General features: G+C 43.9%; 1 protein-coding gene across 2 annotated transcripts in view; it reads left to right on the plus strand.

Annotated features, from left to right (window-relative positions):
- Positions 1-17,129, plus strand: part of RPTOR (regulatory associated protein of MTOR complex 1) — a 314,811-nt gene that overhangs the window by 71,549 nt on the left and 226,133 nt on the right. For both annotated transcript variants that reach the window (XM_043462839.1, XM_043462849.1), the window contains exon 3: positions 3,560-3,642. In XM_043462839.1, coding sequence (XP_043318774.1) covers positions 3,560-3,642 — 83 coding nt within the window. The remainder of the gene's footprint in view (positions 1-3,559; positions 3,643-17,129) is intronic.

A 17,129-nucleotide genomic window follows, 5' to 3' on the forward strand; every position in this document is an offset into this window, starting at 1 on the left:
CTCTTGGTTTTGCAGGTCTTTTCACAGCCTGTTGTCTGATCCTTGTATCAGACTCGGACTTGACAGGTAGTTGAGTTGGTCAACAGATGTTAAGTGCAGACCTACCTGTTAAGTGCAGAGGTATATATAGAAATGTAGTCATGCTTCTTAGGATTTAGTTTTAGACAAGACCAGCACAAGGAAGACAGGCCCCTTGAACTCAGCAGACATGGTGGAGTTGGAACAGGCCATATCGGGGGGTGGGGGCTGCACGGGGAGGTGAGAGTGAGCCCTGGGAGGAGAAGGGGCTGGTTGTGGGCGCAGCCCTGGGAGTGCTTGCTGGGCTTGTCTGGGCCTTGCTGCTGGATGCTGGGTGCACCCTGTGCCTGCGCCTAGGCCTCTTACTCTTACGGACTTTTGGTTTAAACCCTGTTCATATTTCAGTGAAGAAATACTTAGGAAATGTCCACTAAATACAAGCTATGGAGAAGTACAGATGTTTCTTGAGCAGTGAGTTCTGCATGTTTTTAAATTTTTAATTTGTGTTAAAGTATAGCATATGTGGGGTTCCCAGATGGTGCTACTGGTAAAAAAAAAAATCCACCTGCCAGTGCAGGAAATGTAAGAGATGTGGGTTCAATCCTTTGGTCAGGAAGATCCTCTGGAGAAGGGAATGGCACCCTATTCTAGTATTCTTGCTGGGAAATCCCTGGGACAGAGAAACCTGGAGGGCTATAGTCCATTGGGTCCCAAAGAGTCGGCATGACTGAGCATCTGTGCATAGCATATGTATAGGAGGGTACACTGATCCAAGTGTATAGTTGATAACTTTTCCCAAGCTGAGCAGACCCAGATCAAGAAACAGTATTATCAGTGGCCCAGAAGCCCATCTTGTCTCTTGTCACCTTCTAGTCACCTCCGCCCCAAGCCTCCACTGTTTTGACAGTGTCTGTTAGCTCTGCTGATTTTGCATGTTATCTAAGTGGGAGCATTCAGGAAGCACCGTAGGCCTTTTGTGGGGAGTGACATCATAGAAGCGGTATTTTAGAAGGACTCATTGTGCTGGTTGGTCTCCAGGTGGGTTGAGAGGAGACAGGTCAGTGAGCCCTGCTGTGCTTCCTGGCCTCTGCCCTCTGCCCCCGTAGCATCTTTGGGAACTGACTGGGAGCAGGGAATCTCCATAGTGTCAACACGAGATGCTGCTGGTGGGACCAACACCACCATAGTTGATGGTGGTGGTGACCATCATATAATGACCAGTGTAGTCATAGTGATGGAGTGCAGGCTCTTTTGAAGGAAAATTGGGTAGGACGTGGTAGTCAGGTTGTGTAAATGTAAAGAAGATGGGGGGTTTAAATAAAAGACTCCCACTTCTTGCATTGGCTGAATGCCAGCACCACCAAGAATCTTTGTGACCTTGGACCAGGTTGTCTGACCACTTTAAGTTTCAGCTTTCTCTTCTTTGTTATGAGGTAGGTTGGACTAAGTCCATGTCATTGTCAAGTTCTAAGCATCATGAAATACAGAGGGTTATGCTGAAAAGCTTGCAGGCAAGATTTGTGAAGAGCTAAAATTTTATACAAACACCAATTACCATCTAGTTTTCCTTCCTTCCATTTATCCACCTACCCACCCACCCACCTACTCACTCACTAACCCTTCATTCATTAAGTAGAAACCTGTGAAGGCATTAGAAGAGAAGTGTTTTGTTCAGATAGAACTACAATTTTAAATTTACTTTACCCCATGTCAGATTGATAAAATTGTCAGCAGTATCCACCTGGGATTTTGTTTTAGTTTACTTAAGTTGTTTATTTTAGTAAATGTCGTATTAAATGCACCATTTCAGTTGTCCTCATCCTTTCCCTCTCTTCCCCTTCCCCCTCCCATTCCCTGTCATATTATTGGGAGGAAACCATAAACTAATTGACCACAGGGACCCCTGTGGTTTGGATGTGACAGCCTCACTTTGTTGATCGTAGCCTGATGGACTACTGTAGTTGTCCCTGCTCTTCCCTCAGGTGGCCGTATTTTGATCCAAGACTGGGGGAAGAAGAGTGGGTGCTGCTGTCGGGCTGCTACTGCTGATGAGGGCCATTGGTGAGGTGCATGGAGAAGCATGGTGCGGCTCTCTCCAGCTCCCACACGCTTTTGACATGCCCTTCCTGGGAGCAGCCAAGGGAGGAAGCGGGCAGGTGGGGGCCGGGGCTTTCCAGAGGCTGAAGTCTGAGGACAAGGTGTAGGTTTCATCCTTCCCCCACCGTGGGCCTTTGGAACTCCCTCCCTCCGTTTGTCTTTGTCCTGATTCTTTAGCGATGTGGCTAAGAGCTGCCCCTGATCAGTGTGACTCCTGGACAGGCCTTTATCTGTTTACAGAGGAAGCCATTTCTGTTCTCTTAGCCACAGATTAGCTGTGGCCAGAATGCTGACCACAAGGTCACTGTGTGGAAGTGAGGGTACAGGAGTTAGAGGCTTTCAGACCATCTCTGGCAGTTACTCTGTTGGTCTTCACACACAGGACATGAGCATCTATTTGATGGCTTCTATTTGTTGAAACTGTTTTCTGCTTCCTTTTGCATTCTTACACAGTTTTGTTATTGTTGTTCAGTCACTAAGTCTGAACTCTTTGTTGACCCTATGGATGCAGCACACCAGGCCTCCCTGTCCTTCACTCTCTCTTGGGGTTTGCTTAGATTGTCCATTGAGTCAGTGATATTACCTAACCATCTAATCCTGTGCCATCTCCTCCTTTGTCCTTCAAGCTTTCCCAGCACCAGGGTCTTTTCCAGTGAGTCATTCTTCGCATCAGGTGGCCAGAGTATTGGAACTTCAGAATCAGTCCTTCCAATGAATATTCAGGATTAATTTCCTTTAGGACTGACTGGTTTGATCACCTTGCAGTCCAAGGTCTTTTCTAGCACCACAATTTGAAAGCATCAATTCTTCAGCTCTCAGCCTTCTTTATGGTCCAACTCTCACATCTGTACATGACTAGTGGAAAAACCATGGCTTTGACTAGATGGACCTTTGTTGGCAAGTATATCTCTGCTTTTTAACACACTGCCTAGGTTTGTCATTGCTTTCCTTCCAAGGAGGAAGCGTCTTTTAATTTCATGACTGCAGTCACTGTCCTCAGTCATTTTGAAGCCCAAGAAAATAATCTGTCACTGCTTCTACCTTTTCCCCTTCTATATGCCATGAAGTGATAGGACTGGATACCATGATCTTAGTTTTTTGAATGTTGAGTTTTAAGCTGGCTATTTTTACATTCCTCTTTCACCCTCATCTAGAGAACCATAGGTGCTAAAATGACAAACGTGGATGAAAGGAAACAATCATGGGACCAGTGATGTTAATAAAACCAGTTTTCCCTAGGAAAGTTGTGAGTTTCTTAGCCTCCCAAGGAGGCTTAGTAGTTCTTTAAGTCAGGCTAAACACAGGTAAACCTCAGGCTCTGTTGTGTTGTCTTTAGTCAAAGGTGACTTTGAAGTGAATTGTCTAAGAGGAAACTCTGAAAGAGATGTTTAGCAAGGAGGAAATGAACAAATAAAAAATTTTCTCCTTCTCATTGCTCTCCCAGATCCTCTGTCGATGGGTCCTCAGAAAGCTCTGGAAACCATTGGTGCAAATTTACAGAAGCAGTATGAGAACTGGCAGCCAAGGGTAAGCTCTTTATTTGCTCTTCTTTTTCTTTCTTAACAGAGAAATCTAGTTTCTTGCTCTTAAACAGTCTTTGAATCCAGATTCTGACCTCGTACAATCCAGTGATTGGACACCCCCTATGGCAGGCCTGCCTCCCTCTTCTGTCTGTTGACGTGCTCCATAGATCCATAAGGAAGCACATGCCCTAGTGTGAGTCATTGATTGGATGGTCTAATTTTTATTTTGCCTAAGCTTTCCCATGAAATGTTTAGGAAAAAAGTATTTTTCGTGTTACTCTCAGGTCGTGGTTTTTATTTTGCACAGGAAGTGTATTTTCAGTAGTATTCTGTAACCTCAACTAGTTACAGCTATTTCTCCCATCTTCAATTTTCAAATAGTTGAGGAAAAAAGCAGTCAATGTTCAAAAGATGACACCTATTATATGCTTTGTCTTTGAATCAAAAGGTAAGGTTCTTTTTAAGGAGACAGTTACCAATTACTGGGTCTTTTGTTGCCTATATCTTAAACTTTTTTTCAAAAAAGAAATGTGGCATAGAATATAACTGTGTCAAATTGCCTTTAAGATCTGAAGTTATTTGTAAACCCAAAGACCTATTTTCTTTAGTCTTTCTCATTAACTAGTTTGAGGATTTAATAATTCTAATAGAAAATTAGAAATCTGGAGTGTTTATGGAGGTTCCTTTCCATACAGCTTTGTGTGATGCTGGTTCTGGAATTTTCTCCAGGACGGAATGGGATGGGGGGTGGGGGTTTGAGTGAGTGGTGCCGCCATCGTGCCTCCTGTGGGCCTTTGCTTCTGCTTTTAGGGTTACGAGCCTAAGGGGAGCCAATGTCTCAGAGAACCAGTGAACATTTGCCTGCTTAATGTTTTTGTTTGCGGATCATTTATCCATGTGATCTGGAATTCAGGAATTCCTCATGGATTATTTACATTCCTAGAGAAGAGAATAGCCAGGAATGAATATATTCCTGCCTGTGATAGTACCCTTGGTAATTTCTGCTTTTGCTCATGGTGTCAGGTGACTAATGTCATGAAACATCTCTGTGCCTCAGGTGTGTCCTTGTGCTTTGCATTTCTAACTTGTCAAGTCAGTAATAATGGACTCTTGTTCTTTTTCTTTTTAAATTTATTTTTGGTTGTGCTGGATCTTCATTTCTGCATGCAGGGTTTCTCTTGTGTCAGCCGGGGCTAGTCTCTAGTTACAGTGTGTGGGCCTCTCATTGCTGTGGCTTCTCTTGTTGTGGAGCACAGGCTCTAGGCTTGCAGGCTTCAGAAGTTTTGGACTTAGTGGCTGCAGCTCCAGGACTCTAGAGCACAAAGGCTCAATAGTTGTGGTGCATGGGCTTAGTTGCTCCGTGGCATGTGGGATCTTCTCAGATCAGGGATTGAACCCAGGTCTCCTGCTTTGGCAGGTGGATTCTTTACCACTGAGCCACCAGGGAAACCTCTTGGATTCTTAGTAGAGAGTTTCATTAGTAGAGAGTTTCATCTATGTCTAAAGGCTTTGCTTTTTCCTCCCTCAGATTTGTTACTCTTGATGGCTTATACAAAAGTTCAATAGCATTTTTCTTTAGAGTACAGTGTATTTGGGGCTTCGATAAGGACCAGTAAGATTTAGATGGTGTGGTCCTTTAAAAATAGTTGAGATGCCTGGTATTATCAGTAGAAAATAGCTTCCTTGGGGACTTTGAAAGTACTCCAGGCTAGACAGGCACTTAGGGGTGAGTGCTCTCAGAGGCACAGACACACCTTATGGTCCATATGGGACAACGTACACAGGTGACACTGGAAGATGTGATGCTCCTGGCAGATGGAAGGTTGAGAACCAGCATGACTAAAATGTAAAAGAATGCCTTTCTGACTTGGCTACTTCTGACCTTCCTCTGGGTTTGACTTTCTGTTTTTCTCTTTGCTAGACACATTTAAGAAAGAACATTACCAGATCAATTCAGATCTACTGATTGTATTCTTCATAGGAAGGGTCTCTGCTGGTTTAGTTCTTTCTTCCTTTAAAAGAATTGTTACATAGAAGATACAATCTTTCAGAATGCATGTTTAATATATCAAGGCATTTTATGTTTATTCCATCTGGTGGGATTTACAATTTTTTTTTTTTCGTGTGCTAAGAGTTGATTTACTGTTAGCTTTATTATTAGTTTAACTTGGTAGGTATCAGCAGGTTCATGCTAGCTAACAGTAAATGGAATCTTCTAAAGTAGGATCATTATTATTTTTAATCTAAATTTTTGTCTGTGAGCAAAGCTCTTCCATGCTCTCTGGAAGAGGCATTAGCATGTAAGGCAGGCAGCATTTATATAGAGAGAAATGATTGCAGAGCCAAAAATAATGGTGTGGAATCACACATAGGACTGAGAAATTACCTTCCCAGGACACAGGTGGCCAGCAGTGGTACAAAGGGGTGTAGTCCTCTGGAAGGATGGTTGTTAGTCTGAGAAAATTTGTTAAAGTCAATGGGGTTTCAAGATCTCCAAAGTAACTTTTTGAAGGAGAGATGGTTCAAAGGGCTGGTGAGGGAGAATGTTTCCAGATTATTGGAAGTCTTGGCAAAGGTGCCAATATACTAGTGTAGTGGGATTCCATCTGGGTTGGTTTATAGAGTAGAGTTGGAATAAAGTATCAGCTGTAGCCTAGTAAGAAGCAGTTCATGCAACAGGATGGTATCTTTTTGCCTGCATTCAGGAAGCAGAACCACAACAATGAATACTTAATGTTTTCTTTTTTGAATGCCAAGACCATTACATTCATTTTTAAGTACTATAAAATGTTTGCAGTGTTTCTGCTACAAACAGTTAGTTAGTGGGACTTGTGTATTTCAGAGACAAGCCTAAGGTAAGGGTGCAGCCAGATACCTGACTGGCTGACTGGTGTCAGTCATGGGGCTGTGCCGCATGCACTGGGCAGTGATGGTACATGTCCTGATGCAAGTGCACCCATCTCTCCCCTGCACGCCTTCACGTGGGTTTACAGGAGGGAAGGAGGCCTGGCATCCGATGGGGTGGTTCTCAGAGTGTGGTGGCAGCCTCATGCTGCCTCACAGAGTTTGCTCAAAACATAAGGCAGTCACCAAGCTCAGATGTTTACATGTGGGTGCCTGGTTCCTAACTATAAATCAGGGTCCTTTGAAACATTACAGAGCGAAACACACACCACTTTATTGCACTCTACAGTGCTCTCGAGTTTTCTGCAGTAATAAAGAGAGGTTGATTGCATCTGCAATAAAACAATGGGAACGTTATTAAATTTCTAGACCTTTGATGTCGATTCCCATAGATCTGGTTTTCTCTCTCTCTCTGTATCCTGTACTGAAAGACTCACAAAGGTTGGGCCACTGGAAACAAGGTCATCTTCATTAGTGTTTGTGGTAATCCTCTCAGGCCTCCACATTGCCGTGGATGGGAACAGGCTGGGGAATCCTGCCGTCTTCCTCCCTTCTGGGGAATGCAGAGAATAAACTACTGGAAACCTGTCAGCATCATCAGAGTGGTAGCTTGATGAGCTGATTTCCTTCCTGGTGTTAAAATGCTTCTAGTTTTTCCTCCTAGTAGAAAACGTGTACTTTTCTAGCTTTGATTGTTCAAGATTAAACATTTTGATAAAGGTGATTTGGGGTCAAGAAGGAGTTTAGAGAAACCTTGATGATGATGTTTTTGTCTGAAGCTTCCAGACTATCTGGCCCAGATTTCCTTGCCAGGCTGATTGAGCCCTTTTCTAAATAATTTATCAGTTTGCCACAGGTGAAATATTTCTTCTGATTAAATTTAAGACTTTGCCTTATTACCTTGTAGGTACATAAATTTGTGTTTCTGCGGGAGCTTGAAGGAAAAATGCCAACTGTTGTTTCAGCTGAAAATCCTGCAGTTAAATAAACCTCACTCAGTTCATCATAAGTCTCAACTGAAAGTTTTATTAGGAGATGGATCAGGAGATTATAAAGCTGAGCGTCTACAGTGAAGAATTTATCTTTTTAAGACTTACTAACAAATTGGGGGTTCTGGCAGTTTAGTACAAGGTGTGATTTTGGCACTAGGGCCAGGGAAAAATGGCAAACAAAGGGTCCTTTCGCTCTCCTGTTCTTTCCCTAAAGAGTTTCCAAGCCACCATCAGCACCTTTCCTTGGGCTGAAATGCTGTTTTCCTGGGTGGCTTGAAAACAAATGTAATGGGAATAGTCGTAACTTCCTAAGGTAAGTGAAGGCATTTAGCAAGACTTCCAGTGCCAGCAAGTGTCTGAAATGACCCTGACTTAGCCCATTATGTCCTGTGTGCGTATCTATGAAAGGGGATGAAAAGTGCTCTGTGGCACTTTGCTGTGATGCACCCTCCTCCAGCCAGGCCTTGGGGACTCGTGCAGCGGTTGTGGGGGCTCCAGGAAGCCAAGGTGCTCCACAACCTCAGTTAATCCTCTGGGGACTATTCTTAGGTGCCACATACAGGACATTTGCTGCCTGGCATGTAGCAGAGGCTCAATTTCAGCCTTGCCTTCAGTTCATTGTGCCTCTCAAGTCTATCAAGTGGTCAAGGGATGAAAGTTGGAAAGTTGGTTTTGCTGTTAGAAAGACGCATTTTCAGAGTGTTTCCCGCCAGGCGGAGTATGTATAGGGGTAGGTGTCTGCCTGAAACAAAGTGACCCTCCACCACCTGCTCCATCATCAAAGCAGAGATAATTGTTGTGTTTTAAGTGACCATTGCCCTTTCCTTCAGTGTTGGTCACAGAGTTGCCTGCATCTTCTCAGAGCATGTGCAAATGAACTGCAGCCATGATTCTACCTTGTGGCGGAGGAGAGAGTTTGGAGGAAGAAGGGGAATGACAGGGCCAGTGGATAGTTTCGTTCATGTTTTGGGCATTTGTTGGCTTATCTTTTGGGTTTCGGCACAGCTGCTGTTTGCAGACCCTAACACTGTGCAGCAGTGTTTCCTGGTGGGGTTGTGGTTAAGGTGCTGGAGTTAGGCTCCTTGATGGTTCCCGAAAATGAGGCTGACAGCTCAGCCTGCTCACCTCTGGGAGAAGGAATTCAGCTGCCAGGCATTTTGGGGATTGACCTTTGAATTGGTAAGTGTTAGGGAATGGACTGGGTTGGGCTTTGGAGCTCACTGCACTGCTGGGTGACTTGCCCCTGCTGGCCTCCTTCCTGGGGTGGTCCCAGGGCTTGTGGCCCACAGGCTGTGGTGCCTGCCCCATTGAGGGTGAGGGCAGGGGCAGAGCAGCAGGTATTGTTAATACAGACAGCTGTCCTTACCTGCCCCCTTCAGTGCTGTGGAATGTGTTCTCTACTGGGATGCAGTAAAAAACCTCATGCAAGTGGGTTCTGCCTTTTTTTGGGATTTTCAGAGTCAATTAAAGAAACTCGCAGAAGAAAGTTTGGGCTGTTTCTCACCTGGGAGGTGCTCCGAAGAGATCTGTAGAATAGACCAAAGTGGGTTATTTCTTGTAGTGACTCTGCTTGGGGTCATGTTATGACCTGAGTCCCAAATTTGACATTGCAGTTCAGCCAGTGAAAATGGCCCTGTAAGGCAGATTGAGGGCCGCCCTAACGCCAGCATCTCACTGTCACTCCCATTCTGCTGTGCCCTAGGCCAGCCAGCTCTCCCTCTGCTTGCCTTCATTGGCCCTTTACTTTTCTTGGATCCCAAGGTTGGGCTTTATCCACCTTGTTTGTGTTTTTGTGACAAACTGCAAAGGACTCATAGCCAAAGGCAGAATTGCGGATAGATGGCTCACAGTTTACATAATTCAGTATCTGGTGTGAAGCACTTTGCATCCTGTACTCATTAAATTTGCATGACAGTGTAGACAAAGACTTCTGGTGTTCTTGGGGTTAACTGTTGTGTTTTGACAATTTCACTTAAGTCCTTTCTGCCCCAAACATTAAGATTTGTACCTGTGACAAACATTTTATTTATATTTTCCTTTGGCCTTGACAGTGTTCCCAGACTTCATCTTCACCCCTCTTTTCAATCACTGCTCACCTGACAGCTTTTGCATGTACCGTGTTCAGTGTGAATTCTGATTTATGCTCATCAGCCGAATGCGTCATCTTTGGCCCTGCCCACACACCTCATGTCTTTCTCTGTTCCCAGAGGCCATGGGAGTGGAAACAGCCTCTGGATGTGGAGTTTAGGTTCTGCAAAGCCCACCGTATGTTCACCATGTGTAGCTGAAAAGAGTTGTCGAATTATATTCCAAACTCCCCCTACCAACTCCATCTCCCATTGCTTTTTCTAAGAGAGCTTACAGGCCTGGCCATCCCTCCACAAGCATTCACAGGTCTGACCTGGGCATTCTTTCAGAAACACAACAAACATTATAAAAGAAGAAGAAGGAAATTGTTTTGCAGCCATCTGGAGGATGAACTGCCTGTCATGAGACTAGAACTCTGGCTCTTTCTGGGGAGGGATGAGTTCATGGCCTGGTCACCAAGCAGAGAACCTGGGCTTGTTGAATTTTGGCTTTGCGACTTTCTAGAAATGTCACTTTGAGAAGTTGCTACTCAACTTTTAAGATTCCTAAATATGAAAGTGAAAGTCTCTCACTGATGTCTAACTCTTTGCGACCCCATGGACTATATATAGTCACCTAAATGTGAAAGGAAGATTAATAGGGGAAGGAAGGGCCATAGTGCTGTGGGCAGATCCCTACCTTCCTTGAGAGTGGAGGCCCTTTGAGTGAAGTGTGTCCACCAGGTGCGCCCCGTATCTCCAGCTCCCCTCTCCTGCCTGGCCAGCTCCTTTCCCCACTCTCCACTATGAACTGACCTACTTGAAGGATCGTATTTTCAGAGACAAACACGGCCTTAACTCTGTCCTTAACAAGCTACTCCTGGACGTCGTCTCTCATCTTCTTGTTCCTTTTAACAAGACAGTTATCTCTCTGTGTGTGACAGATTGCAAATGAAGACCAAATGCTGTCGGTTTGAGGACTAAAACCGCAGTTCGGCATTCACAAATTTCATGTGCAAGGCTGTTTCTGAGTTAACCTGGAGGCCCAGGATGCAGAGCCCTGTGTAAATAGCTCTGGAGGATGTGCGAGGATGGAAATAATGATGTCTGAGGAAGTGCTGGTTCTAAGTCAGAAAGTAGAAGATGTGGTGCTTTAAAGAATGGAATGTGAAATTTAGAGATGGCAGGGAGCCCACCGTATGCTCACCATGTGTAACCAAGAAGAGTTGTCAAATTATATTCCAGCCAAACAACAGAGTGCTGACCAAGGGCAAAATGAGAATGGATTAGAGTGAAATGGCCACTCCTCTTATCTTGATTTCATTTTACAGGGTTAAACTGTATGTCACAGTGATATATGTGAGTTGGGGCTTTGCAAAGGCTTCTGAATAGCCCCTCTTAAATGTGAGGGAGTTACTTGTTAGTGTGATATACAGTAGATATTTATTTTTTAAATTAAGATAAAATTCACATAGCATAAAATTACAAATGGGATCATATAATATGTGGCCTTATGTGTCTGACTTCTTTCACTTATTGTGATGCTTTCTGGGTTCATCCATGTGGTTCATGTTGCTGTATGTATGTAATTCAGTCCTTTTTATAGGTGAATTACATTCCATTGGTTAGTTAGACCACATTTCGTTTATTCATCTATTGATGGACATTTGGGTTGTATTCACCTTTTTGGCTTTTGTGAATAATGCTGTGAATAGGATGTAAAGCACATGGCCCACCCAAGAGGGTCATATAGGACTTGTGTCAGTGTCAGCAAGGAAGTTTCTCTCTCTCTCTTTATTAAAAAAATATCTGTTTTATTTGGCTTTGCCAGGTCTTAGTTGTGGCATGCAAGATCTTTTAGTTTTGGCCTGTAAACTCTTAGTTGTGGTATGTGGGATCTAGTTCCCTGACTAGGGATCAAACCTGGTCCCCTGCATTGGGAATGTGGAGTCTTATCCACTGGACTACCAGAGAAGTCCCGGAAGTTTCTCTTTTAAAGATCTGAATGTAGGGTAGGTTCCTTGATGGATTCTTAGTTATGTTTTGTTTTGATTTTAAAATTTTTCAGCCTAATTTCAATAAAAATCAAGGAGAGAACCTAGATAATTGAGAAGAAATAGCTTAGTATTTGAGGAAATTTAGAGTCATCAAGGAGTGCTTTGCAAAACTTTGCAAATAAGTTGGAAAACCTATGTGAAAGGCATGATTTTCTAGGAAAATCAAATGTCCATAACTGACCTTAGAAAAGATAGAAACTCAAAATCAATCAGTCAATATAGAAGAAATAGAGAATGTTATCACAGAGGTCTTCTCCCACTTCTTCCTCCAAAAGATTTCAAACTTTGGAGGAACACAGAACTCTAAGGCTATTTGACTTCTATTATGAAAAGGTACTGAAATATGATAAATTTAATAAGCAAAGCACAAGAAGAAAATGTATTCAGCAGTCTTAGAAAATACATGTGTAACTTAGAGAAATTCAACTGTTTCTTCTCATCAAATTAATAGTGTAGGTGTGTGTGATGTCTGTGTACATGGAAGTGTTTGTGTGTGTGTATCGATTGATACATATGAGTATCAATACAAATGAGTAGATTGATTGGTCGGTCGGTCCCTTGATCACTTGATCCTGCCCATCCTTCCGTTGGTTCAAATGCCCTGGAGTGAACGTGATGGGAGATGCGCCTGTGGCTGCCTTAGTTTTTCTCCACCTCCACTTGCTTTGTGGCATCTTGCTCTGTTGATTACTTCTAGTCCCACCAACAGTTATGTGTAATCCCCGAAATGGTGCACAAAACGTTTGTCATGGCGCGTTTGGGGTAGATGCTGAAGAAGACTTTTACTTTTACCCTGAATCCTTTATACCTTGTCTTTAGAAATCATGACTCTGTGTGACTTTAATAATAGGCATCTGATTTAAAATAGCTATTCTCCAAGTATCACTTAGTGTAGGAATGGGACTGTGTGAAGCAGAAGGACACATGTTACTGGCTTTGTGAAATCCGCAGGGTTGTGAAATCCACACGCAGTTCCTTCTGCCACTTTTGGCCTCTCTTATTTCTGTGAGAGAGAGGGTGTATGTGTGTGTGTGTGAGTGATGTGAGCAGCTAGAGAGGCTGTTGCCTGAGGCCTTACTTCAGCCCTTTACACCTTGGGGGCAGCCTTCATTTTCTCCACAGAGATTCGCTTAAGTCGATGGGGAGGGCTGGTCCCTCTGAGAGCTGCACAGTGGGGAGTACTGCCCTGAGGGCAGCACCCCTAGGGCAGTGCAGTTTATGTAGTCACCTGAGGCAGTGTGTGTGTGTGGGGGGGGGGGGCTGGTGCTAGGAGGTCTCTGCTCAGCAAACCTGTTCCCTTTGACTTTGTTTACCAACTCCATGCATCGAAATAGCTAAGCCTGTTAGGGGCATTTAACCTAAGACAACAACTGATGAGAAATTATATTGTTGTCTTAGTAGGAGGAAAGTGTTTTACTGAATATTCTAAGGGGGGAAAAAAGATAAGCATCTCAAAAAAGATAAACAAACACTGGTCATGGATAGCACCTTAAATGTTCATGTGAGGGATCCTGTTCAGTTCAGTTGCTCAGTTGCGTCCGACTCTTTGCAACCTCATAGAATGCAGCACTCCAGGCTTCCCTGTCCATCGCCAACTCCCAGAGCTTGCTCAAACTCACATCCATTGATTTGGTGATACCATCCAACCATCTCACCCTCTGTCATCCCCTTCATCTCCTGCCTTCAATCTTTCCCAGCATCAGAGTCTTTTCCAATGAGTCGGTTCTTCACATCAGGTGGCCAGAGTATTGGAGTTTCAGCTTCAGCATCAGTCCTTCCGATGAATATTCAGGACTGATTTCTTTTAGGATTGGCTGGTTTGATCTCCTTGCTGTCCAAGGGACTCTGAAGAGTCTTCTCCAATACCACAGTTCAAAAGCATCAATTCTTTGGCACCCAACTTTGTTTATAGTCCAACTCTCATATCCATACATGACTACTGGAAAAACCATAGCTTTTTCTAAACAGACCTTTGTTGGCAAAAGTAATGTCTCTGGTTTTTAATATGCTGTCTAGGTTGGGATCCTGTAGGGGAAGATAATAGCCTGTCTTAAAGGGATTACTGCCCAAAGAATAAAGACGGGCTAATCATCCTAAAATCATTCTAAAATTAAGTGATACCTGTCCAAGTGGCCTAGGTGCTTTGAGGGTGTGTATATGCAGTGTAGATTCAGCTGGCTGTAGGTTACAGGTAGGTGAGGGGCCACTTTGGCTGAATGCAGTAGGTTCTTGGTATAGCTACTCAAATGAGAGGAAATGGTGATTTTACTTACAAGTTTAATATTTTCTTCAATGTGGAAAGTCATTGTTTTTAATACATAAAAAATAGGTAAGCGACCACCCAATTCAGTGATGAAGAGAATTGCAGATAATGGAAGTGAGCATTCGTTTACAGTCCTCTTTTCAGGAAGATGACCATCTTAACTAGTGGTGTCTACTTTTCTGTACTTTCCCTAGAATTACCAATGTGGAACTCAAAGAGAGTGCAGTCTGGGGTAGCTTAGTGTGGGGAGAGGGTGTTCCTGTCTCCAGCACCATAAAGAAATTGGTTTGTTTTACAAAAGCTGTTCTTTAATTAATGATAATTCCTGTACAGTACACTGTAACAGTACAGTACAGTGTTTTAATCCCACTGAATATTTGCAACCTTGGATAAATCTCTAAAATTCATTTCAGCTTTAAAATGCTCTTGTTCTAACATGGGTTTATTCTTATCTATTTAATGAAACAGGAAAGTCTGTATTAACGATTAAAGTCAGATGATCTTTTTAGAGGTGAGTGGTTTTTGTTTCTTTTACTTTTTGTTTTTTTTTTTTTTTAGCTGCGTTGTACAGCATGTAGGATTTTAGTTCCTTGGACCAGGGATTGGAACTGGGTATAGAATTCTGTAACAATTTCTTTCTTTTGATGTAGAGGCTTTTTGTTGTTGGTGGTTTGTTTTTTTTCCCAGTTTAAACAAGTTTAAAAGTGTTCCCCACTCTTCTTGAGGCTTCTGTCCTTTCTGTTAAAAAGTTGGCTACGAGTCTTAATATTTGTTCTTTTGAGGTTCCCCCCACCCAACACTGGTTTAAAAGCTTCTTTCTTGGTTTTCATCATTTCGCTGAGGTGTTCTTGGGTTGGTTGACTGTATTTATCCTGTTTGGATACCACCTGTGTCCCTTCTCTCATGGAACTTGGTTAGAGTATGTTTGATCCTTTCCCTGTGTCCCGTGGTTTTTATGTTCTGTTTAGTGGGTGGTTTGGGGGTTTTGTTATTTCTGTGCTTCTTTCTGGATATTTCCTGCTGACCTGTCTCATAACGCTAAAATCCCCTTTTGTTATAGTATCCAATTTAGCCAACCTCCCAAATTCTTGATTACATTTTTTCTTTTCTGTAATTTCCATTTGATTCTTCAGTTATTCATGGTCTTTGATGAAAGTTTCCTTCCACCTTATAACCTATTTCCATGAAGATATCAGCTGTCAGTTCTAAGGCGCCCATTCTTTTCACATTAACATCTCTGGAATCAGGATGTGTGTTATAATCAGTACTGACATGGGGCATGACTGGACAGCGGTTAGTGTTTTGGAGACTAGCCAAAAGGCCCCCTTGTGGAGAGAGTAGGAGTCCTGGATGAGGAGTGCTAAGGACAAAATCAGTGACCTGAAAGACCCCCAGAGACTACCTTGTGTATGAGTTCGTGCTTAGTTGTGTCCGAACTTTTTCAACCCTGTGGACTGTAGCCCGCCAGGCTCCTCTGTCTATGGGATTTTCCAGACAAGAATTCTGGAGTGTGTTGCCCTTTCCTCCTTGAGGGGATCTTCCTGAGCCAGGGATCAAACCCACATCTTGTGTGGCTCCTACATTGGCAGGCAGATTCTTTATTGCAGAGCCACCAGGAAGCCCAGACACCATCATGGAGATGTCAAATCTCCCCCACTCCCAACCTTTGGCTCACAGAGAGTGGGCCTCTGTGAAGGAAAGTGTGGGAATACCCGAGTCAGTGGCTATGGCTTATTTTTTCTTTTCAGGTACATACAAGGGTGATAAGGGATAAACCTGTCCAATTCAGTTTACAGTAGCTCTTTCACTAAATACTAGCTGTACGTTCCAGTTGATAAGGAAACATCGTGCCAAGTGTAGTCAGCAACATCTTCCCCTTAGTGATGCATCAAGCGGTGGCGCGTCTTTCAGCCTGTGGCTTTTTATGTTCTGTGAAGTAGGAGCATCTCTGATATAAATTACAGCCACACCCCTGGAGGAGTGGAACTGTGAGACAGGCTCCGTGAAGTTTAATGGTGCGGGAAGCCCCTCTCCACCATGGCTACTGGCTGGCTCTGCCTGTTGCCCTGGAATCCTGGACCTTCTCGCCCCATGCCTCCTTCCACTGCTACATCAGTCCCCCACTCCTATCCTCTCCTGCCCCCGCCCCCTCCCCCAGGCTCAGGTGCCGCTTACTTGCCTGCTTAAACTAGTGAGTGAAAACAGGATCACATCCCACCCCCACCCCAGCCACCCTCTGGTCTGATGTTCCTTCCAGCCAGCCCACCTCCCACAGGAGGGTGCTTGTCCCTCTCACCCTTGTCAGCCTCCCCCGCATTCATCTTTGCTTCCTGCTCATCTTTCACACATTCTAAGGGGGTGGCTTGCCCACCTAACTTCAGTCTTTCTCCTTCTGTGTCAACCCTGAGCTCTGGAGCTCCAGAGCTGGTTGGAGATGGTGATACTCTGGCTTGAGCCCCAGTTAGGGATCCCGTGTGGCTGGCTTGGAGATTTGGGGGGGATTGAAAGGGACTTGTGCTCAGAGTCAGGGTTGCTCCTGGAGTCTTAAGCCAAACAGATCGGGAGGGCAGAGTAGCTCCGAGTCACAGCACGAGGGGGTCAGCAAGGACTCCATGTGCGTTTCAGGGAAGGTGGGGGCCCCAGAACTCTCCTTGTTTATGGCAACTCCCCTAATGCCTGTTCTTCACCACTGTTGTGTTGAGATTTTGATTGGGATGGTACTGAATTGATAAACCAACTTAAGAACTGGCGATTTTATAACCATAACAAGGGTGTGCTTTTCCATTTGTTCTGTTCTTGTGTTATGTCTTTCCATGAGGTCTGAGGATTTGATTTCTCCACAAAGATTCTTCTAAGAGTTTCTGTTGCTGCTGTGAAAGGGAACTTTTTCCCCTTCTCTTTTCTAATGAGTTTCTAGAATCCAGTTTGAGAATACTGTTTGTCATTCTATGTTGGTTCTTACATTGTCGCTGATTTTTCGGGTCCTTCCAGTATAGGTTATCTTGTGTGGTTCTGAGGCACAGGCTGTGATGAAGAGTTGTCCGGAGTCTCCTGACCTCAGGACGGTGCTCTGCACTATTAGGGACTCCCAGCCCTGAACACTGGCCTGAGTAATTCACAGTCAGATCATCAGATTTGGAGATGCACAGAAAAGTCTGTCTTGTTTTCAATTTTATATATTTCATGTCTTTAAATCTCTAAAAAATTAG

This window comes from Cervus canadensis, chromosome 1, assembly GCF_019320065.1.
Source record: "Cervus canadensis isolate Bull #8, Minnesota chromosome 1, ASM1932006v1, whole genome shotgun sequence".
Lineage (NCBI taxonomy): Eukaryota > Metazoa > Chordata > Mammalia > Artiodactyla > Cervidae > Cervus > Cervus canadensis.